The following is a 19,958-nucleotide window of genomic DNA, read 5'->3' as shown; positions in this document are numbered from 1 at the left end:
TAAAAGGAGGCTTGATGCTTACATCAATGTTGGGAATTCATCTTTTCTATGACTTGTGTGTCAATCATCATTTCTGATGCATTCCTAATAGCTTTGTTTTTTTATTAAGTCATCATTGTATAGATTTATTTCATGGGTAAATAAATTTGTTGAAACAAAATGTTTTTTATTGAACAGAGACAAAACATTTCTGAATATTTTTAATAAAAATCTTTGGGATTTTTTTTCCATAAATCCACATTTGGTCATTTTACAGAAACTGAAAACTCCTGGTTTTGATTTAGCTGCTTTATTTCTTTCTTGTACTGGATAAAAAATACATCAAGGTTGTATTAAAAGTAATGTGACACTGACAGTTACATGTGTCGAACACTGGGGGCGCTGTGCTGCTGTTCCTGCAGTCAGCATCTTTACACAAAACACAAAAAAACCCAGAAATATAGACATAACTGTCAAATGAAACCTTCAGAAAGGAGAAAAAAAGATAAATCTGAGTTGGTACATTTATAAAACGACAATAAAAAAGTTTTGATGCTCAGAAAACACGTCACAGGGTTTATTCTGCTGTTGCTTTTTCACACTGTTAAACATTTTTGAGACACATTCTGTGTTCGACTGTGTTCGAAGAACAGAGTCGTGTTTATTCCTGCCTGAAGGCAGAAACTGTGTTTCCCGGTGTCTGTGAACGCAGCATGACAGCCTCAGGTCGAACACCAGATGATTCAGCAGTTCATTTTCAGCCCTCGATCCGGATCACCTGGGTGCTTCTGGTGGCTTACTGATCAAAAACGCCATAAAAGTTTCAGGATTTCTCTGAGAAACGTCAGCTGCACATAATTCCTCCTCCACTGGTGGAGTGGGGCCCCTCTCTGTTTGGCCCCTGCGCCGATCCGTCTGGGTTAAAGCTTAGGTGTCCAAACTGGTGGCTCTGCGTCTGCAGGCGGGCGTTTTTGCGGGCGTAGTACCTGCGCGACGCGGCTCTCCACGCCTCCCTCTGCGACTCCTGCGACTGCTCGGGAAGCTGCGATATCTGCGTCCGTCTCCTCCTGTCCAGCATGAAGGGGGGCTGAGCAACCTGAGAGCTCAGGACGGGAACCAGAGGGGCGCTGCGCTGAGGCTTCACCTGCTGCCGGGCGATTTTACGGGCGTAGTAGCGCCTGGACGCCGCCCTCCAGGCTGCCCTCTTCAGCCTCTGAGCTTCCTCCGTCAGCTCGCACGTCGGCACGCTCCTCTTCTGTTTCCTGTTTGAAGACGGGGGAAGAGGATTAGGGAACCAAATGGCAGCGAATGAACTGAAAGAGCTTCCCAAAAGTCAGGACATTTATTTATTTATTCATTTTTTTTTTAACTTGTCCTGTCCAACAGCTGGGCAGACAGATGAGAGCTGAGGGCCTCTTGTGTTGGACATATTTTACTTTAACAAGAGGGGTTATTCATCTTCAGACAAACCAAAGGTATGTCTGAATAAACCCCTTTTGTAATTCAGACCAAACTTTATTAATTTCAATCATGTTTGAAAATCTTTGGTGTTGGACCGGACGGAAAAGGAAAGAAGGGAAGAAGAGAGAGGGACGTTAGAGAGAGGGGGGTGATAGTGAGAGGGGGGGGGGGGGGGGGTAAGACCATGAAGCAGCATAGAGCAGACAGGTTTACTGGTTGTTTATCGTTACGGTACAGTTTAAATGTAGTACAAAAAGGGTGGGGCCTGTTCACACACACTCAAATGTTATCAACACACCTGCTAGCTGCAAAAAATGTTCACATGTCAACATGTACACAAATAAGATAGTGTCCACACACGTATACCTATGCCTTTAAACCAACTAGTGTGAAATATTTCATTCATTCAATCATGCAAACTATTAGTGCAAAGGTGAGCTAACACCTGTGCTCAGGTGAGTGTTTATGTTCTTCTAAAATGGATGGTGGAATGTGAAAAGAAGGAGGAGGAGCGCCCAGCCACCCCCACCCCAAGACCCCCGCCGCAACAGCAGCGGGTCAGGGGTAAGGACCAGGACCCACCCCCCAGGAACACCCCCGGCTCAGGTGTAATGTGAACCCCCCCGCCGTGCGGAGAGAGCACCGCCGGGCCCAGGAAGCCGGCACCCAGGGGACACGGCAGCCGCCGCCAAGGGACCCGCACCCCCCACCAGGGAAGGGGTAGGGGACAGATGGACCCAGGTCCCACCTTCCTTGCAAAATGTGTGTGCATGTGTGTTTGACAGGGTGTGTGTGTGCATGTGTGTCTGTTTATGTTGGAATGTATATATTGAAGGGGGAGGGGTGTGTGTACTAAGGGGGGTGCAGTTAAAATTGGTGGGTAGGGCACTAAGGGGACATCTCCTGATTACTCACAGTGATGTCCCCTCACCCTCCCCACCAAGGGGCCCTAAATGTCTAAGGTGCGGTTAAAATTGGCGGGTAGGGTGCCAGGAGGACATCCACTGCTTGCTGGCAGTGATGTCCAAGCACCCCCCCTACCAAGGGCCCTACATGTTTAAGGTGCAAATAAAACCAAAAGAGGGGGGGCCCACTCCATACAGCAACCATAGGAGGGGGGCCACTGCCAAGTAGCTCCCCCCCAAGGCGCATCGCAGTCTAGACCCCCCACACCCTCACCCTAATATGAGGTTATATGAGGAAAGGGGGAGGGTGGGGACAGCTGGTAGACTGTCCCCCGGTGGTCAAACAGCTGTCCCCCAGCCCCCAGCCAAGGGGCCCCACCCCTGGAGGCGCCGACACCCCAGGCCCGGCACCACCCACCCCACACAGAGAGAGAGAGGAGCCAGAAAGCGTTGCCCCCCCCGGAGCAAGCCCAGGCCCCCACCCCCAAACGCCGGCCCTAGAAGAGCTCTGGTCAGGCCTTGACGGGACCGAGGCAGCCAACCGGCCGACATTTATATCCAACAGTGGGAGAGGATGAAGCCTCACCTGAGCTGCTCCCCCTCCATGAGGTGCTGCTCTCCGCGGTCGGCCTGAGGCTTCTCTCTCATCTCATTTGTTTGGTCTGCAACAGCCAGAGACGATCCATCACAGAAAAGTCTAAGTAAAGCTGCATTTCTCACCGTTTTGCAGACTTACCCCCCTCAGCAGGTCTCTCCCCATCCCGTCGGGGGCTGCCGGCTGTCTCCTGAAGATCCCCCTCCTCCCACTTGATGGTGATGGCGCTGAAGTCGGCGGGCTCCTGTTTGAGGCTGCGAGGAGTCAGGCTTCTGTCTGCTGCCGAGGCCTCCGAAGAGTAGAAGGTGCCGGCAGGGTCCACGCTCTGTCTGCAGGGGGGGGACCAGGAGGCAGAGCCAGGGCTTTGGGAGGAGATGTCAGAGGGGGGGCAGCCAAAAACACCCACTGAAGACGAGAGATGGAATCATCAGAAATGAAAGTGAACTCCAGGATCATTTAGAGTCCTGCTTTTCAGTTCTGATGATGCTGTTTTTACCCTAAATTAAAAAAAATCTGTGTCGTTTTTTAGGACGTAGTTTCTGCAGAGCGGCAGGAGTTTATTCGTAATTTGATTCTGAGTTGTGGGCGGGACCGCTGATAAGGAATAACCCCCCACCCCCAGGTTTGTCTCTGTTTTTGTCAATTGATTACACTCTCTCCCGTTAGCTCACAGCCCCCCACACCCCCAACCTAACATTAGCGGGGCAACAAAAAGGTCCGCTAATGGCGAGCGACACCGGAGCCGAACAGTTTGGAGCCAGATGCATTAGAATGGAGCGGAGCAGCGGACTTGTGGCCCACCCAGTATATTTTCCACATATCTAAAAAACTCCTTTTCAATGAGCTTTTGTATCTGTTCCTGGTTTCTAACTATTTAAATAAACAAAAACTAAAAAATGCACCTTTGTGCTGAATTTTCTTTGTACATGTCCTCCATCATACAAGAGCATGTTAAAAAACACCAAATTACAATTTAATTTCTTTAATGGATCAGTGGATAAAACTCAACTGCACTTCATATTCTACACAAATTGCAGTTCAATGGGATATGAAGGGAGTCCATGTGTTTAAAATACAAACATCTATATGTCATTTTACTGTAGCTTTTCAAAGCCCAAAACCTTTAAAAATGACTCTAAAGAGGCTGCAGGCAATGGTTTATTGAGCATAAAGGTTTATTTCATTAAAACATTTTATAGTAAATCAAATTTTTTTTTTCATTTAAAAATACGTTTAATGTTTTGATAAATATAAAATAACTCAAAATCTTTTCGAATTGAGATCAACTTGCTTGTGTAAAGTGTCTTCATTTCAGAACTTTGAAAGGTGTGTTCTAGCATCTGTTGCCATGGTGACGCGCATGAAAAATCCGGATGGACCCTGAAGTGATCTCGGTGCTGCGTTCACTTACAGGACAGGCTCATCTCGCACTCCACCGGCCCTCCCGTCTGCTCGCCGGTTCTGGTTTGGCTCTGCTCCTCGGAGCCTCGGGGCCTCCCGAGGACGGGTTCGTCCCGCAACAGCTCGCACGTGCAGCCGCGCCGGCGCAGCACCTGAAGCTCGCGCTCGATCTCCGCGAGCCTGCGCTCGAGCCATTGGATCTCTTTGTCTCTGTCGGCCACCATCCTTCGGTACTCGTGGACTTTGGCGCCGCTGAGACCGGACAGCACGTTCAGAACCGAGTCCACCGCCAGTCGGATCGCGTTTTCGACCACCCGAGCCTCGTCCTCGTGTAGCGTTTTGTTTTGGGCCACATTCATGTTTACAAGCGGAACGCAGAGCCCTGGAACATGAATTCTGTGCTACCACCCACGCGCCCCTTTAAGATTCACACAGAAAACCAAAATCTTAACTTTACTGTTGACAAAAACCTACCGGAAACACTAAAGGGGCCTGTTTGGGTTAGTCAGCTGCGCGCGTGGACTTTTTCGTTGGTGTTTGTTTGATGTCGGTTCACATCAATTTGTAGTTTTGCTGCCTCCTAGTGGTGGAGAAATATTCTTCAGTACTCGACTCAAAAAAGTTCAGAGTTCAGTTTTTAATCTAATAAATTATATCACCAGAGGAGACATCACGTGATTCCTCATGGGAGGAGAGCACCGCCATCTTGGTGAGGTCAAGTTACAACTGCAGAGCGTGCATGTGAACACATTTTTTGCATAATACCAGTTCATTGTGCGGGTTTCAACTGCCAAAATCACAGAAATGAGTCAATGAAGGAGGAAGGTATATCATTTCACAGGTAAGTACTATAATTTTTTCTTTTAATGCTGCAGGGGCTTCATTAATCATACACATGTTGACATGCATGATGCTGCAGGGCTGTTATCAACATGCTGCATGATGTATACGTATAATTTGCAGTTGACATAAATGTACATTTTATTTTGCTAAACTTGTACACAGCACAATAGGCTATTATAGTAATATAGATTTATACATTTCTGACTCAGAGACTGAACTTTTCTTGCAGGTTTCCAATGGATTCAGACTTCAGGAAAAAGTGAGAATTAGCAATAAAAACAGCTAACCCAGATGGATCACTGTGGTACCAACTAGTAATACAGTCTGACTATGTTCAGAACATTTGTGGAAACACATTTTGATGAGAGGCCAGACTGTTTGCTTGAAAGCCGACACCATAACATCTGTGTTACACAAATTGATCACTAACATGAATCAGTAAATCTATTGTTTATCTTTGTTGTTTTTTTTTTAGGGTAAATATATAGTTCACTTTTGGACTTCTTTTGAATATATATATATTTTTATTATTAGCATTATTATTATTAATAATATTAATAGACTTATGTTTTTTTTATTATTTATTGACTTATTTATTTATCTATTTATTGTTATTATTAATTGTTTGTATTGACTTACTATTGATTTATTATTATTATTATTATTATTATTGACTTATTGTTGGGTTTTTCTAAATAATTTAAATTATATGTCAAAGAGGTCTTAAACTTCTAAATGTTTAGAAATTATTTTTAAAAATTCTTTGTAATAATTGTTTTATTTGTAAGAAGTCCTGCAACAATGCATTTTCATTAGTTTGAGCTTTTAAGGCTGACTGTTTCTCTTCTTTAACAACAACAAATGATGTATCTATATACATATTATATATATAAATATAATATATTTACCTATATGTATAAATATATATAAATCTAAAATATATATATAGTATATAAAAGCTACTTAGACACCACTAAAAGCAATATAAATCATTGTCATGTGGGCGTCGTCGACCTCACCAAGATGGCGTCGCGCTCCGCCACTGTCGGCCAGGCTTCTAAAGCGGGCGTGTCTCCTCTAGTGATATAACTCATAGTTTTAATCAATGTCGCCATTTTCTTCTTTTTTTCTTCTGATTTTTAGAATCTTTTAAAGTGAATTGTGAAATCATCTTTAAATTTCAAGTCCAACCAGTAAAAATTTGTATTACACAAAATTAAGGATAATTATCGTGGACTAAAGGAAAACACAATTAAAAAAAAAAATATGGAAAAAAATGTTTTGGAAAAAAAAGTAATTTACAGAAATCAATATGAAATGTGAAAAAAATGAAACACAAGAACAAACGGGGAAAGGCATTCACTGTTGGACATCACTGATTGGATGATGATGTTTTTCCATTTTTCCAGTTGAAGGTTATTTGGCATGTAGCAATACTAGACGTAAACCGGGGGGGGGGGGGGGGGGGCATAGATTAAAACATACATAAATAAGAAGAATTTACTGTTTTGTTGTTAAAAATAAAAATCAAATAATTTTAGAGATGTTTGTTCTATGATTACTGTTTTTCTGTGCAAGTTTTCAACATTTCTTTGGTTAAAAAAAAAAGTGGCAAATTTACAAATTTCCTGTTCAAATACACGAGCAAATACACGGCAGGTGAGGCACCGGCAGCCCATGCCTCACCTGCACCCAGACTGCACCGCATTCACAGACTGGAACTGCAGCAGTCACAAGCGCTTTACTGTTTCTGTCTTCCTAACGGCATAATACATACTTTACTATTCATTTTTCTATTTCTTGATAATTGTCAGATTGGTGGTGCAGTGGTTAGCGCTCTTGCCTCACAGCAAGAAGGCCCCTGGTTCAAGTCCCAGCTGGGGGACATGAAAAACACAACATCATCATCCAGCTTCCTCTCACCATCCAAAAAAATACTTCATAGGTCAATTGGCAACTCTAAATTGTCCATAGGTGTGAGAGTGAATGTGGCCCTGCAGCAGACAACCTCTCCAGGGCATCCCCTGCCTTCACCCACAAGTGGCTGAGATAGGCTCCAGCAGCCCCATGACCCCCAAATGGGACAAAACAGGATAGAAAATGAATAGTGAATAAGCTCTGTATGTTTGTAAATCTGACTGATGACGTCAGTGCCTCACCAGCCGTAAACCTCTCCACATGATAGATATGCTGTAAGTAGTTAGTAAAAGGAGACATTCAGTGGTGTCCTTACCTTTTCCAGTTTCTGAAACTGTATTCTTTTTGTTTGTTTGTTTTGCTTGTTTAATTGTCTTTTAAATACTTTTGTGATTTGTTGGTGTCATCTGCACTTCAGGGCCACCGGAGATTCATGACTAAATTTCTTTTTTGGATGATCTGGATTTGAAAAATAGCCAATTTATGAATCCAGTGTCTTTTCGTTCTGTATTCCAGACATCTTTGGTGGTCGTTTACCAGGCTGGACTTCTGCAGACGTGCATATTTCCTCCGGTGTGATCTCAGCATCATGAACAAAGCGTCTCTGCAGCTCTTTGCTTTCTCTCCGCTCCCTTCAGTCTGACGTCCGGCTGAATTTGTGGGGTCAACTCGTTCAGGAGAAGGAAAAACAGCAGGAATTTGACTGTTTTAAAGCAAACATATTGTAACTTTTTACTGATGAACTCACTTGAACGGCTTTATAGAATGAGGTTTTCTAATGAGAGAAAGCAGAACTTTCACATCACACAGGAAACGGCAGTTCACTGTAGGACCTGCGGGGGGATGTGGTTTCTACCAGCCAGAGAGAAACTGTTCATTGAGGTTTTTAGAAATGAAGAAAAACAAATATATCCTTTACAATAAAACTTACATTTCCTGTTTTAAACAGGAGCCAAAAAGTATTTTTTTTACATTTGTGTATTTACTGAGAAATAAATTTGAATTAGATGTAAATGGAAAACAAAAATATTTTAAAAAAATCACCACAAATATAATGATAGAAAATGCATAATTCATAAAAATGTGACATTTTTTTCATTTTGTTTATCATTTTATTCTTCATTATCTTAATAAGGTCCGAAACATGTTTTTCCTTCATTTTATTCGCAATTTGAACCAAATAATATTTTGATTTGAAAAACATATTTTTTAAGGAAAATAAACTTAAATTTGAATGATATAAAAAGATAAAAACCTTTACTTTTTTCAGAGCGGAATATCTCTTATGGCCTAATTCCTGAACTGACTCAATCCAGATACACACAGATTTATTTTACACAATTCAATTTAATATTTTTACAATGGAATTCAACAGTCATTTTAGTTTGATTAAAAAAAACATGGCTCAAACTGAACAAAGTTAAAACTTAAAATTTTAATAAAAAGAAAATTGCTTCAAATGAATATCAATGTGTTTTTGTTAAATTAATCGTTGCTGATTTCTGCTTCCAAGAATGAACATTTTAATTCAGTGAGGTTAAGCATTTTTTTTTTTTTAAATGGTAAACTTGGCAATGTTTTACGCCGGATGCCCTTCCTGACGCAACCCTCAGCAATCAACAAAATCAATTTAAGCATTTGACCAATGTGATGGACCCCTTGACGTTGTTGCCTAACCAGATGGAGCCATTTTACGTTGGATGTCCACCTGTGTAGATGAGGGTCATTTGGAGTTCAATTTCTAAACTATCTATATACCCAGGCTATGTCCCACCAAGGTGGGGTAGCCTAGACAGGGAACACAATTTGAACTCCCTCCTTCTCTTCCCCAAACCCTCCTCCTTCAGTGTGAGCGCGTGTGTGTGTGACTGGGTCACACACACACACACACACCTGGTCTAAGCCACACCACACTGCTCCAGGGTCAGCTGCACAGCCCAACGTGGGCACCTCCACAGTAGGGCCTCAGCCAAGGCTGGTTTCCCCTTGCCGCTTCATCCCAAGACCAGACCTCTACCACACCCATCCATTCATTCATACACAAGCTCTCTCCACCCATCCCTGTCCTGAGCAGCCTCTCTCCCCTGCACCACAGTCATCCCTCTTTCATTTAGCGCTCTTCTTACACCCTCTGTCCAATTTCTAAACTGTTGTAATGAAATGATGGTTTTGGTTGTTTTGCTATTTGTTTATATACCAGGGAGTTATCGTCATCGCAATATTGATCAGTAATGTCGCATATCGGGAGTTTTCCTCATATTGTGCAGCCCTACTTATTAGGCTTTTTTTTAAATAAATGTGGCCTTTCTTCCAAACTGTTTTCATAAAAATTTGCTCTATTATTAGAACAAAGCCACACAAAACTGTTGATATTTTCTTCTTTTAAAAGTCAATCTTCCACATAAATAAGCAGGTTTTCCTTGTAAAGACCACTGACTGACAATTTGTCAGACTGATGTTCAGGAGAGATTTCATCTGTATCTGAGTCAAGTTCATGATGTGAAACCTTCTTTGTTTTTTTACTGTAAAAGCACATTTATTCAGTTGAAAAGGTCAATTATTCAACTGTAGGGACTTTAACTGAGAGCTTATACTCACCCAGGTGACCTTTTAGGGTTTTTTCTGTAAAGTTAGGAGGCATTTCTTTGCTGTGCTCATCACTTTATCTGTTACTGAGCATTTCGGGGCTTTGAGGTTGAGTCAGGGGGGGTCGACACCATCTTCCTCCCACACCTCTGCTGTCACGAAGGTGTTTGGGTTCCTAATATTAAAATGTTTGCCAAGGACAAAAGGTGTAAATTGCATTTAGACTTTTTTTTTTGCTGTTTTAATGTGTCATTGTAATTCAACTGAACGAGCTCTTGGTCATGTGTGGGTTTCAGGAGGAAATTAAAATTTAATTCAAATACGTCTCAACTCAACGAAACATCTTAATATGATATTTATTTTAATTTTTAATTTTTTTAATTTAAGTGTGACAACAGAAAAACAAAACAACAAACTCTGGAAAAAAACAGATCTGACAAACACAGACAACTACCAATACTAACACATAAGGGCAGGAGATAAAAAATAAAGAGGAAAGGTGTGTGTGTGTGTGTGTGTGTGTGTGTGTGTTTCATACATTCTGTTAACTATACATATTTAGGGATACATTATTAGAGAATCATATAGATAGACAGGAAAGGCTCCAGACATACATAACTATGCATTCATTAAATTCTTGATACTGGAAAAATCAATAGCAGTATCCCTCCTGAAACCCACACTGTAAATTATCATCTTGTCATTATTTAAAAAATAAATAAATAGATAAAACCAATAAACAAACAAATAAACCTGAGGGTAATTACCCATAACCATCAGACGCCTGCAAATGAAGTGAATAGGGCATTATAGAGAGAAAAAGGTGGGGACACAACACCCATAGAGGCCAAGAGAGTCACATATTTGATTTTCAGATGAAACTTAATGTTCGTTTATGCTGAGCATACAGATAGTGGTTTGGTCCTGTTGGGGAGAGTAGGTAATATGAGATTTTCTGTGTTTAGTTGATTTAACATTAGACGTACAATCTTCATCTGTGTCTCCTCCTACACTCCAAAAATGTGCTTAAAAAGTTGATTGATTACTCCAAATTGCCCCAAGGTTTTTGTGTGATTGTGTGGCCCTGCAACAAACTTGTAACCCATCCAGGGTGAACCCTGCCTTCACCCAGCAGCGGCCATGTTAGTCTCAGAAAGGGATGCAGCAGGTTAAGAAGACGGATGAATGGATGGAGGAATCTTGGTGTTTAAATGTTCTAATTTTTAATCCTTTTAATTCAATTCAATTTTTCAATTCAACTTTATTTGAATAGCCCAAAATCACAACAACAGTCGTCTCGATGGGCTTCGAAGTAAAACATGAACTCAAAAGGATCACGAATACAAAGAGTTCAATAGGAAAATACTAAAATGAACTAACAAACTGACTAAGCTATACTGGCATCCCTGCCCTTAGACCCCCCTTCGCGGTAAGGAAAAACTCCCAAGAAAAACGGATTCCGGAAAAAACGAAGAAACCTCAGGGGTGCCCACATGAAGGAGGGATCCTCCCCCAGGACGGACAGGCGATTTACCAGAACTCTTAGAGAAGAATTAACTTATCTAAATCTACAACTACATATATAAAGTCCAGCAGACGAGCTTCATCCAGCTGTGGTTGGGGGGACAGTCAAAGGCGCGAGTCGAGCCGGAGACAGGAACCACAGCCAGGTGTAGGAGCAGGAGCAAAGGCGAGGTAAACGGTCAGGAACTGGAGCACGGATGAGCCAACAGGAGTCTGGAAGCGCTCCCACTCCCCAGGAGGGGAGAGGAAAAGAGGGACAATACATGAATCGCACTGCACCAAACAGAGGCATGGAGAACTAAATGATAAATTATGATCAAGAATGGAGAAGAGAGGAAGGGTAGAAGTAGAAGAGAAAAGAGGACAGAACCCCAGTGCACCATAGTTACCCCAGCTTCAACTTCTAGCAGCCTTTTAAAACAAATAGTTACTATTAAGTTTAATTTAAACAAATTAACATTAAGTTAAATAATCTCTGAATACTAACTAGTCTGATAATAAGCCTGTCCAAAGAGGAATGTTTTCAGTCTAACTTTGAATGTAGAAACTGAATCAGCCTCTCTTACATGAGCTGGGAGTTTATTCCATAAGACAGGGTCTTGGTGGCTAAACGCTCTACCTCCAACTGTACTTTTACTAATTCTAGGAACCACAAGCAGTCCTGCATTTTGCGAGCGAAGTATTCTGTTTGGGTGGTAAGGGACTATGAGGTCCTTAATATAGGACGGGGCCATTCCATGTAAGGCCTTATAGGTTAACAGGAGGATCTTGAACTTGATTCTGGAATCAACTGGGAGCCAATGGAGCGAAACAATTCATATTTATAGTCATCTTTAGGTCTATCCTCAAATAAATATGTGAATAACATTTGCAACTTAATTTGACTGAAATCCGTCACTAAACACAATTTAAGTTTTTAAATGAGTTGTGAGAAATGATTGAAGTTCTAAAAAAAACCAAAATAAGTCTATTATCAGAATAGCAGTACTTTGGTTAGACAAGATATTTTAATTAAATTAGACAAACCCACTAACTCATTTATGTTTAAACGTTATGTTTTGTTGTTCTACGGTTCCAACTTGACTCTTTTAGCCAGATGCCCCTCATGCTGACTCCCAGCATCTTCCAGCTACCACTTTCCATTTGATGATGAACTTTGGATGTTTCTTTTTATGCCTCCATCCATGCGCCTCCCGCACATCATGGTCGCGTGTGTCGGTGCCACATCTGCTGGCAGCCTGTGCGGGGACTGCACACACGCAAGCAGAAGCCTGCGTGGGTGCAAGCGGAGGCTGCGCACTCACCGTGGTCTCCGGTTTTACCTGGAGGCTGGATTTCCTGCTGTTCAATCGTCACCCCGCAGAGGAAAGTTCCTGCGGTGGAGCTGCGCCTGTGCGCGCGCAGGCGCAGCTCCCCTCTTCTCTCTCCATCCCTGCCCGCCCCCATCTTCCCGCACATCATCAGCTTCTTCAAGGTGATGCCCTCCTTGTCAATGAGGCAGCCCCACCTGGACCGACGACAGTCAAACTTGGAGCTTGCGCACCTGGTTCTGGTGTCCACTGCTGGACAAAAGCGGAACTGCAGGCTTCATAACCAATCTTGTTGGGGTCTCTTTTCTTAACCTAATACATTAAATAATACGTCCTGTGTAAAAAGGTTCCCAAAACAACCGATTGTTTCTTTTTAGAAAATAAAATATTAAGTTGTGAAGGAAATGAGATCCAGTCTGGAAGAAAACTCTGCCAGGTGTTCGTTCTATAAAAGACCACAGCAATGGGTGGAGTTTCCCCATAGACTCCAATGTTAAAAAGTCAGATAAAATGTCAAAAATAAACCCATAAGTACACATAATCGAGGTGCTGAGGATTTTTGACGGGGGCAGAACACAGATAATTTATGGACTGTCTAAAATGAAGACAGGGAGACGCTTCAGAGGCATTTAAAAAAGAATAGTTTAGTGTTTAGTTTGAAATAAAAAATATTTTTCTAGGGATTTATCAAGACTTAACAATGAAACTGAGTTTGAAAAAGAGAGATTTGTTGTTTTTAAATTGCTTTCAGACTCCAACTCCAAAGGTGGCAGTAATGAGTCTGACAGTTCAGCACCAGCAGCAAATGAACGAAGAAGAAGAGGAAGAAGGAGACAGGTGTGTCACCATCAAGACCAGGTATCTGCTGCGTTTGGAAGCAAAGGGGATGTAAGGTATGGAAAGAAAAAAACAAGGCAGGCGGGAACATAGAAAAATATCAAAACTGGAACTTTATCAAGATATTTACCAAAAACCAGCTAAACAGACCATCAAAATCAACATATTAGACCATAAACGTAGACATGTGAGTGTTCCTTTCTCATTTCACCCATAACTGTTTCCGAATCTTTTTGGATGACAAAAAGAAAATTTTATCATAAAAGACAAAAATGTGGTCACATTTGGAATCAAGTTTTCTCTAATCCTGTCTGTATGCAAGATCTGCATTTCCACATTTTGATCAATCTGGCTTTTAATCTGCCAGCATTAAATAAGATGTTTTCCCACAGATATTAGCTGCCTTTAACAGGCATCCACTCTTCCATCTCATTGTGTGCACCGGCTTCTCTCTGTACCTTTTTGTTGTGGTGAATATGGGGTCAATCTCATCTAACCTATGAAAATCTTTGCATGTGAACTCTTTTGATATAACTCACCTTTCCAAAAGGGGAAACATTTGTCAAAAAGTCTCTCTGCTGCCTGCAGTGTGTCATTCTTCCGTAAACAAGCAAACATTGCTGCGTATTAATCATCAGTGAACTTTTTTTTTAAGTCATAAATTGACCCATCAACTATTGGAACTGCTAAATCTGTATTTGCATTTTGAGTTTGCACAAACTTTCCCTGAACGCCTCATTCATTAACCCCATTTGGTAATCTCAGCAATCTTTTAAAAGTAACACTAAAGCAGAATCTCATTTTTGTAAATCACATCAGGTGCTAGACTTATAGTTTTCCTCATTTACATTTTGGACATGAATATTTTTAAGCTCCAGTGGCTGATTTTCCATGGAAAATGTCCCGTGGGTTTGATAGAATGATATAATTTTATTTGATGGATTTCCTTTGAACTTTCTTCGTGGGATTTTGGCCCCGGCGTTTCCCTTTTGGGGTCCTTTGCCGGTTTAGTCTGTGGTTGTTGCTCACCCTCACTGGGGCAGCTGGGGTTTGCTATTGCTGCCTCATGACTGTGGAGTTGATCTACCTTCAAAGTGGTGTTTTAATTATGATTATGCTGTTTTTAGCCAAAAATTCCCCAAAACCTGTGTTGTTCTGTAAGACATAGTTTCTGCAGAGCGGCAGCAGTTCATCAGAAGTTCACGTCTGAGTTGTTGGTGGAGCTGTTTGGTGCAGTGCCACCCCGCCCCTCTTCCCCTTCTCGTTTCTGAGAGCTCAGAGCAGGGAGCGTGTGGACCGCCCAGTGTGTTTTTTTATGTCACAAATAAGATCTTTTTCAAACTGTATTTTTTTTCCCCCATTCTGCTTAAATAAATAAAAAAAAATACATAGAAATGCAATTTTTAAGCTTACTTTAGTCCTCCATCATGAGAAAAATGTGGGTCTTTAAATGAATGTTTCACGTGATGACGTGACCTGACCTCCAAACGGAGAGATGGAGGTGCAGAACTCCTCAAAACATTTGGAATGAATTCAGAAAGAAGAGGATGTTTGATCAAAAAGTCAAGTGTGACTCTCATGCTGACATTTTCAGATCTAAGGCTTAAAATTTAACTAACATTCAAGATTGAGAACTGCTTTGCCGTACCAGCCTAACATCAACTTTTTGTAATTTGTCTTGTTGTTTTTCATTTTTATTTTGCAGTTTTATAAAGTTCTAAAACGCATGTAGAGATGTTAGAGGAGCTGAAGCAGCAGAGACACGACTTCAGGTTCATTCATGCATATTTTTTCAAATGACTTGATTTTCAGCTTCACAGAGATTCTTCTGATTCTGTCTCTGTCCCCATTGATTCACATACAAAACACCTGCTTTATTGTGGCAAAGACAAAAAAATAGATCATCCTTAATTATAATTTTTTTATTGTCATAATGCAAAGTTTTTTTTAAACAAAAAACTCTTTAAACATGCAGAAATACAACATTTTAATAAAAAGTAGTAAGGCAGAAGTTGTGCTGTTTGCTTAAAGAAATAAATCCAACCGTAAAGGATGCAGCTGCTGAAAACAGTCATGAGGAAGAATAAAATGTTTTGTCAAAGCCTCCTGCAGTGCTCAGTCTGATCAGCTCTGGTTTGGATCTTTTTCTTGCAGGACGTCAGAGGAAACCTGTATTTTGGACACCAGAACAGGAACAACCCCCTCGGTTGTTTTGTTAAGGATGCAGTAATCCTGGCCGAACTGCAGCGGCACACATTTACCAAAGGGGCTGCTGGGTAAACTGCAGTCTGGGCTACTGCTCAGGCCTTCACAGCTGCAGCCAGAGTCGGCGTTGCTGATCTCTAGGGGGCTTTCAGACGAAGAAGATGCTAACTCCCCTTCTGAGATGCCGAATTCCCAGGCGGGACACGGGAGCTGGGTGTATTGACCGTCCCCGGCGTTGAGCACTGGAGCCGGAGCCTCATGGAATCCAGGTAAGCCGACGTAGGAGAGCTGACCCACAGGGAAAGCCATAGGGAGCACGAAGGGGGTCACAGAGGAGTCAGGGACGATCTCCTCACGCTCCTTTGTCGTGGTTCTGGGCACAACAGTCACAGAGTCGGCCCTCAAGTCCTCTTCAGTTTTGTATGCCAGCACAAAATTTCTGTTTTTTGAGAACCACTCCTGCAAAGGATACAGCAGAGACACCTCTATTTGCTTGTCCACAAAGAACTTTTTTTGGGAGGTTTCGAACATTTAAAGGTTTACCCGCACTAAATTAGCAGCAAAAACGCAAAGTTTGAGTTTCAAATCGAAAAATGCACAAAGCCCTCAAGCTTTAATCCAATCAAATGTCTTGTAAACTTTAATCTAACAAGAATTGGAACTTAATTTGGGGAGCCTGAACAAAAATAAATGTTTTGCACAATGATATATAGACAAAAGTGTAGGTCCTATTAACTTTCTTCAACTGTTTTTTTTACTGTGAAGTCTTCATCCTTAGAGGCTTCTTCCGTTCTGCACATTGGTCAGGAGTGAGAAAAGTTAAAGTCACCTGCAGATTTTTCTTGTCCTGCTGGAACAGAGGCTGAAAGAAGGTGGCTGGGGTCGGCGTGTGGGACAGAGTTTTCAGCTTCATTCTGCAGCACAGATTAGAAAACGTCAGACACATCATCATCACCTCTGCTCAGAAAGGAAGTCAGCCTCCGGAGGAGTTACCTGGCGGTGGGACTGCAGCACACAGACAGCAGGACCACAACAGACAGACCCACCGGGCCCAAGGTTTTCACCAGAATGATCAAAAGGCCATCTTGTTCTGCGAAAGAGACCAAAGTTACCTGCTGATTCATAGTGCAGAGATCAGATCAGTTCTGTGTAAGCAGAGGGAGATGATGCCTCTAAAATTCTGACTCAGGCTGTTCAGGTGACTCGCAGGGTCACCCGGAGGGTTTTCATAAACAACTTAAAGCTCTAAAGATCTCTGAAGAGCTGGGCTTCAACAGTAAAACCCCCAAAACACCAAAAGTATTTTTGCCTAAAGCGCAAGTAAAAATTCTAGTTACCTTTGTCGACTGTCCAGCACTCGGCTCTACTCCAGTCACTCCAAACGGCTTCATAAATGTATCCCTTCTGAACCGTGAGGCGGACTTTGACGCAGTACTGAGCTCCTGGTTGCAGAGTCGATCTTTCAATCGTAAAATACGCTCCGGTCGAGTTATAGAATGCATTCTGGGGAGAGACGAAAGCAGTCAAGATAAAGCGTTTGGGACCTTTTTTTGCAGATGAGCTTCACGTCTAAACTCACTCTGATATCGCTGCTGCCAGATCTCTGAAGGGCCATTTGAAATTCCAGGAAACCCTCTAAGTAAGGGTTTTCCGATGTTCCTATAGTAGTAACTTTGATGGTCTCTGCTGCATGCTGGACCTTAATGTCAGGCGGCGTCAGCTTAACTATTCAGGGACATTCAGGAGCAAAATGTTATCTGAGGAGCTTCAAGGATCAGATAATCACATTTAATCCCACTCACTTTTTTTAGATGGAAAGAAATCATTTCGGATACATCTGCAGCTGGAACTATTACAGAGGTAGATGTCGACTTTATCCTCTGTACTGAAATAATTTCTATCTTTAAAGACCCGACAGTCGGCTCTGAATTTGTGATCCACAGCTGTGAGTGGACATTTTTCCCTAAAAATGACACAGAGGAAAATTTAAGTCAATTCTGCCAACATTTCCCCCGAGTGTTTATTCAAACTCCATTTAATACCCTTTGATGGTCAGGTAGTGGGTGCTGGGTTGGTCCAGCGCATCGAACGTGCAGCTGATGTTTTGGTAATAGTCGCTCACACATGTCAGACCTGAGGAGAACACGCAATCAGCCACTTCTCCGGTTTGAAAAACACGTTTGTCACAGAGGAGTACAATGTAAAGTACCAGCTGCTCAGTGAAATGTCAAAGGAAATTAAAGATGAGATAATGTGAGTTATTTAAGATTTTCCTGGAACTCCCACTCTACTGGAAGATCTGAGTTCTGATTACTAAAGGTTTCTCTGAACTGTGACTAGAGTGTTTTTCTTAGTGAAGCCTACCTGTGGGGCAGACCGTCCCTGCCTGGATGCTGAAGCACCAAAGCGCAAAGAGGAGCCGCCCTCTCTTCATGTCTGAAATGGAAAACATTTACTCCTTTTTAAAAAAAAAAACGAAAACCTTCACAGAGTCTCTTTTCCAAAGATGTAGACATGTAGTGGAGTTGTGGAAGCCGCTGTTGCTCAGAGGATGAAAAAGCGCTGTTACCTGAGAGCTGCGGTGCTGCGTCTGCGTCCCTCAATGAATGAAGTGCCACTGCTGAGGTTGACGTCTTATCATGTTCCATCGCAGGAAGTTCGTCTTGACGCAACAGTTTTTCTAGCTTTGGTTGGATGTGTGCCATCTGCTTCATTTTTTTTAACCTTTGATTCATTTAACTGAAGTAAAGATCACTTGAATTCAGAATACGCATCATAAAAGAATGGGGGGGGGGGGGGGGTTCTGGTGGGTGTGGTCAAACATCCACTCTTTCTTACAGATGTTTTTCATTCTACAAATCCTCCAGTGTCTTTTAAAATATCTATAACAGTGTTATTTTAACAATGAAACCACAACTCAATGTTTTCTCTACAGAAAGACCATGTTGTTCCTTTAAATGAGCCATAATGATATAATCTTTGACACAGTGTTGTTTGTCATTCAAATCAACATTTGGATCCTCACTACTCGACTGCATCTCTGAAGTTGGTTCTACAAAAGCTTCAACTAAAAAAGGCAAATCAAACAGGAAATAATTAGATTTTGTTTGCTTTGTTTTAGCAATAAATTCATAATAGATCAAATAACTAACTAAACATATCAAGTCGGACTGTAAACATACAGTTTATGCTATTATTATTTATTCTAGTTATTTGAGGTTACAACTCTCTTATAACCACACAGTGGTGCAGTGGTTAGCCCTTTTTTTCTCACAGCACGACGGCAACTGGTTCAAGTCCCGGCTGGGGGACCTGAACCAGAACACCAATGGGGGACATTTCTGTGTGGAGTTTGCATGTTCTTCCTGTGCATGCGTGGGTTTTCTCCTCCCACCGTCCAAAAACATGCTTCATATGTTAATTGGTCACTCTAAATTGTCCATAGGTTGAGTGTTTTGTTGCTATAGTAGAAAATGTTATTAGATCCATCTTTGCTGAGGGAATCAACCCTCTGCTCAATCAAGGACTAAAGACGTGACACTCCAGCTGCAGACTCTCCTAAAAATTCAATTTAAGTTATAATCCTCAGGAATATGATAAAGATTTTTAAAATGAAAGTAGAATAGCTTGTTTGTCCTCCACGTCCTGTTGATTGTCTTTTAGGTTGAAGATAAGGTTAGACTTTTTTTTGTGCTAAAAGATAAAATTCTGCAGACGTGTGGTTACAGACGAAATGCAAGTGCAAGGACACAGCATCAGATTTGCATGCTGGTGTATCAGTACAATCGGCCCATGACCACAAGGTTCTGAACAGGCAGAAAAGGAAGAAAGAAATAGATAAACCCGTGGTTGAAATGTATATGAGAACAAAATGCATGTTGTCAGAAGAAGCAATTAGATCTGACCATACAAAGTTCTACAAGCAAACATTTTAGCATTATGATGTCTGCTTCACTTAAGAAAGATTTTCAGTTAGTATGTGCACCTCTGCAAAGCAGTTCTCCAGGGGGGTATTCCAGAAGGCATGTTTAAACTAGCCTGACTTTAAGCCTGAACTCTGACTGAAGTCCGCCTGAACTTGCTTACTCTGGGTATGTCGGTTCCAAAGGACCGAATATGAGTTAGGGTGATTACGCTCCACTTGGTAACCCTGGGTTAATGCACGTCGTGCAAGTACATAAAGACATTCTCAATGGATCGCCGATTTCCAGTCACCATGGAAACGCGTGGTGAAAAAAAGAGCGCTATACTTCAGTGAGACGGAGTCTGAGATTTTAATGACGGCGTATGAAGATTATACGTTCATCAAAAAAGTTACACGGCTGCATCATCAGCAAAAGAAAGAGTTTCTGCTTGGAGAAAAAAAACCGACAAAGTAAACGATTACATTGTGAT

The 19,958-nt window shown here is 41.9% G+C and overlaps 2 protein-coding genes and 2 long non-coding RNA genes across 6 annotated transcripts in view; 2 read left to right on the top strand and 2 right to left on the bottom strand.

The window, feature by feature from the left end:
- The window catches only part of LOC105356044 (uncharacterized), a 43,685-nt gene extending 33,676 nt beyond the window's left edge, over positions 1-10,009 (top strand). For all 3 annotated transcript variants that reach the window (XR_013648025.1, XR_013648023.1, XR_013648024.1), the window contains one exon: positions 1,941-10,009. This is a non-coding gene — a long non-coding RNA (uncharacterized LOC105356044). The remainder of the gene's footprint in view (positions 1-1,940) is intronic.
- LOC101174534 (uncharacterized) lies at positions 274-4,700 on the bottom strand. Its single transcript, XM_004078381.5, has 4 exons — positions 4,352-4,700; positions 3,082-3,345; positions 2,932-3,007; positions 274-1,241 (listed from the first exon to the last, which is right to left on the bottom strand). Exons 1-4 carry the CDS (start codon positions 4,698-4,700, stop codon positions 824-826), a joined length of 1,107 nt encoding a protein of 368 aa, XP_004078429.1. The 3' UTR covers positions 274-823.
- A 3,301-nt stretch (positions 10,010-13,310) lies between the features above and the next one.
- LOC144984389 (uncharacterized) overlaps positions 13,311-19,958 on the top strand; it is a 101,849-nt gene continuing 95,201 nt past the window's right edge. Inside the window, exons 1-2 of the long non-coding RNA XR_013648022.1 lie at positions 13,311-13,414; positions 15,513-15,832. This is a non-coding gene — a long non-coding RNA (uncharacterized LOC144984389). The remainder of the gene's footprint in view (positions 13,415-15,512; positions 15,833-19,958) is intronic.
- Positions 15,266-18,300, bottom strand: LOC105356042 (uncharacterized). Its single transcript, XM_023964237.2, has 9 exons — positions 18,133-18,300; positions 17,928-17,999; positions 17,606-17,696; positions 17,366-17,526; positions 17,143-17,288; positions 16,901-17,066; positions 16,557-16,653; positions 16,393-16,477; positions 15,266-16,022 (listed from the first exon to the last, which is right to left on the bottom strand). Exons 1-9 carry the CDS (start codon positions 18,296-18,298, stop codon positions 15,483-15,485), a joined length of 1,524 nt encoding a protein of 507 aa, XP_023820005.2. The 5' UTR covers positions 18,299-18,300; the 3' UTR covers positions 15,266-15,482.

Source organism: Oryzias latipes, chromosome 16 (genome assembly GCF_053564925.1).
Source record: "Oryzias latipes strain Hd-rR chromosome 16, Olatipes_Hd-rR_3.1".
NCBI classification, from domain to species: domain Eukaryota; kingdom Metazoa; phylum Chordata; class Actinopteri; order Beloniformes; family Adrianichthyidae; genus Oryzias; species Oryzias latipes.
The sequence above is the reverse complement of the archived record's forward strand: the minus strand, read 5'-3'. Positions and strand labels throughout refer to the sequence as shown.

What these genes read in the sequence shown, in the direction of transcription:
- LOC101174534 (XM_004078381.5), bottom strand. Translation starts at nt 4,700, where the DNA reads ATGAATGTGGCCCAAAACAAAACGCTACACGAGGACGAGGCTCGGGTG. An exon ending in GTGCGAGATGAGCCTGTCCT is followed by an intron (nt 3,346 to 4,351) that starts GTAAGTGAACGC and finishes TCTCGTCTTCAG; the next exon opens with TGGGTGTTTTTGGCTGCCCC. An exon ending in GGAGAGACCTGCTGAGGGGG is followed by an intron (nt 3,008 to 3,081) that starts GTAAGTCTGCAA and finishes TGGCTGTTGCAG; the next exon opens with ACCAAACAAATGAGATGAGA.
- LOC105356042 (XM_023964237.2), bottom strand. Translation starts at nt 18,298, where the DNA reads ATGAATCAAAGGTTAAAAAAAATGAAGCAGATGGCACACATCCAACCA. An exon ending in CTGGCAGCAGCGATATCAGA is followed by an intron (nt 17,067 to 17,142) that starts GTGAGTTTAGAC and finishes GTCTCTCCCCAG; the next exon opens with AATGCATTCTATAACTCGAC. An exon ending in GTGCTGGACAGTCGACAAAG is followed by an intron (nt 16,654 to 16,900) that starts GTAACTAGAATT and finishes TCTCTTTCGCAG; the next exon opens with AACAAGATGGCCTTTTGATC.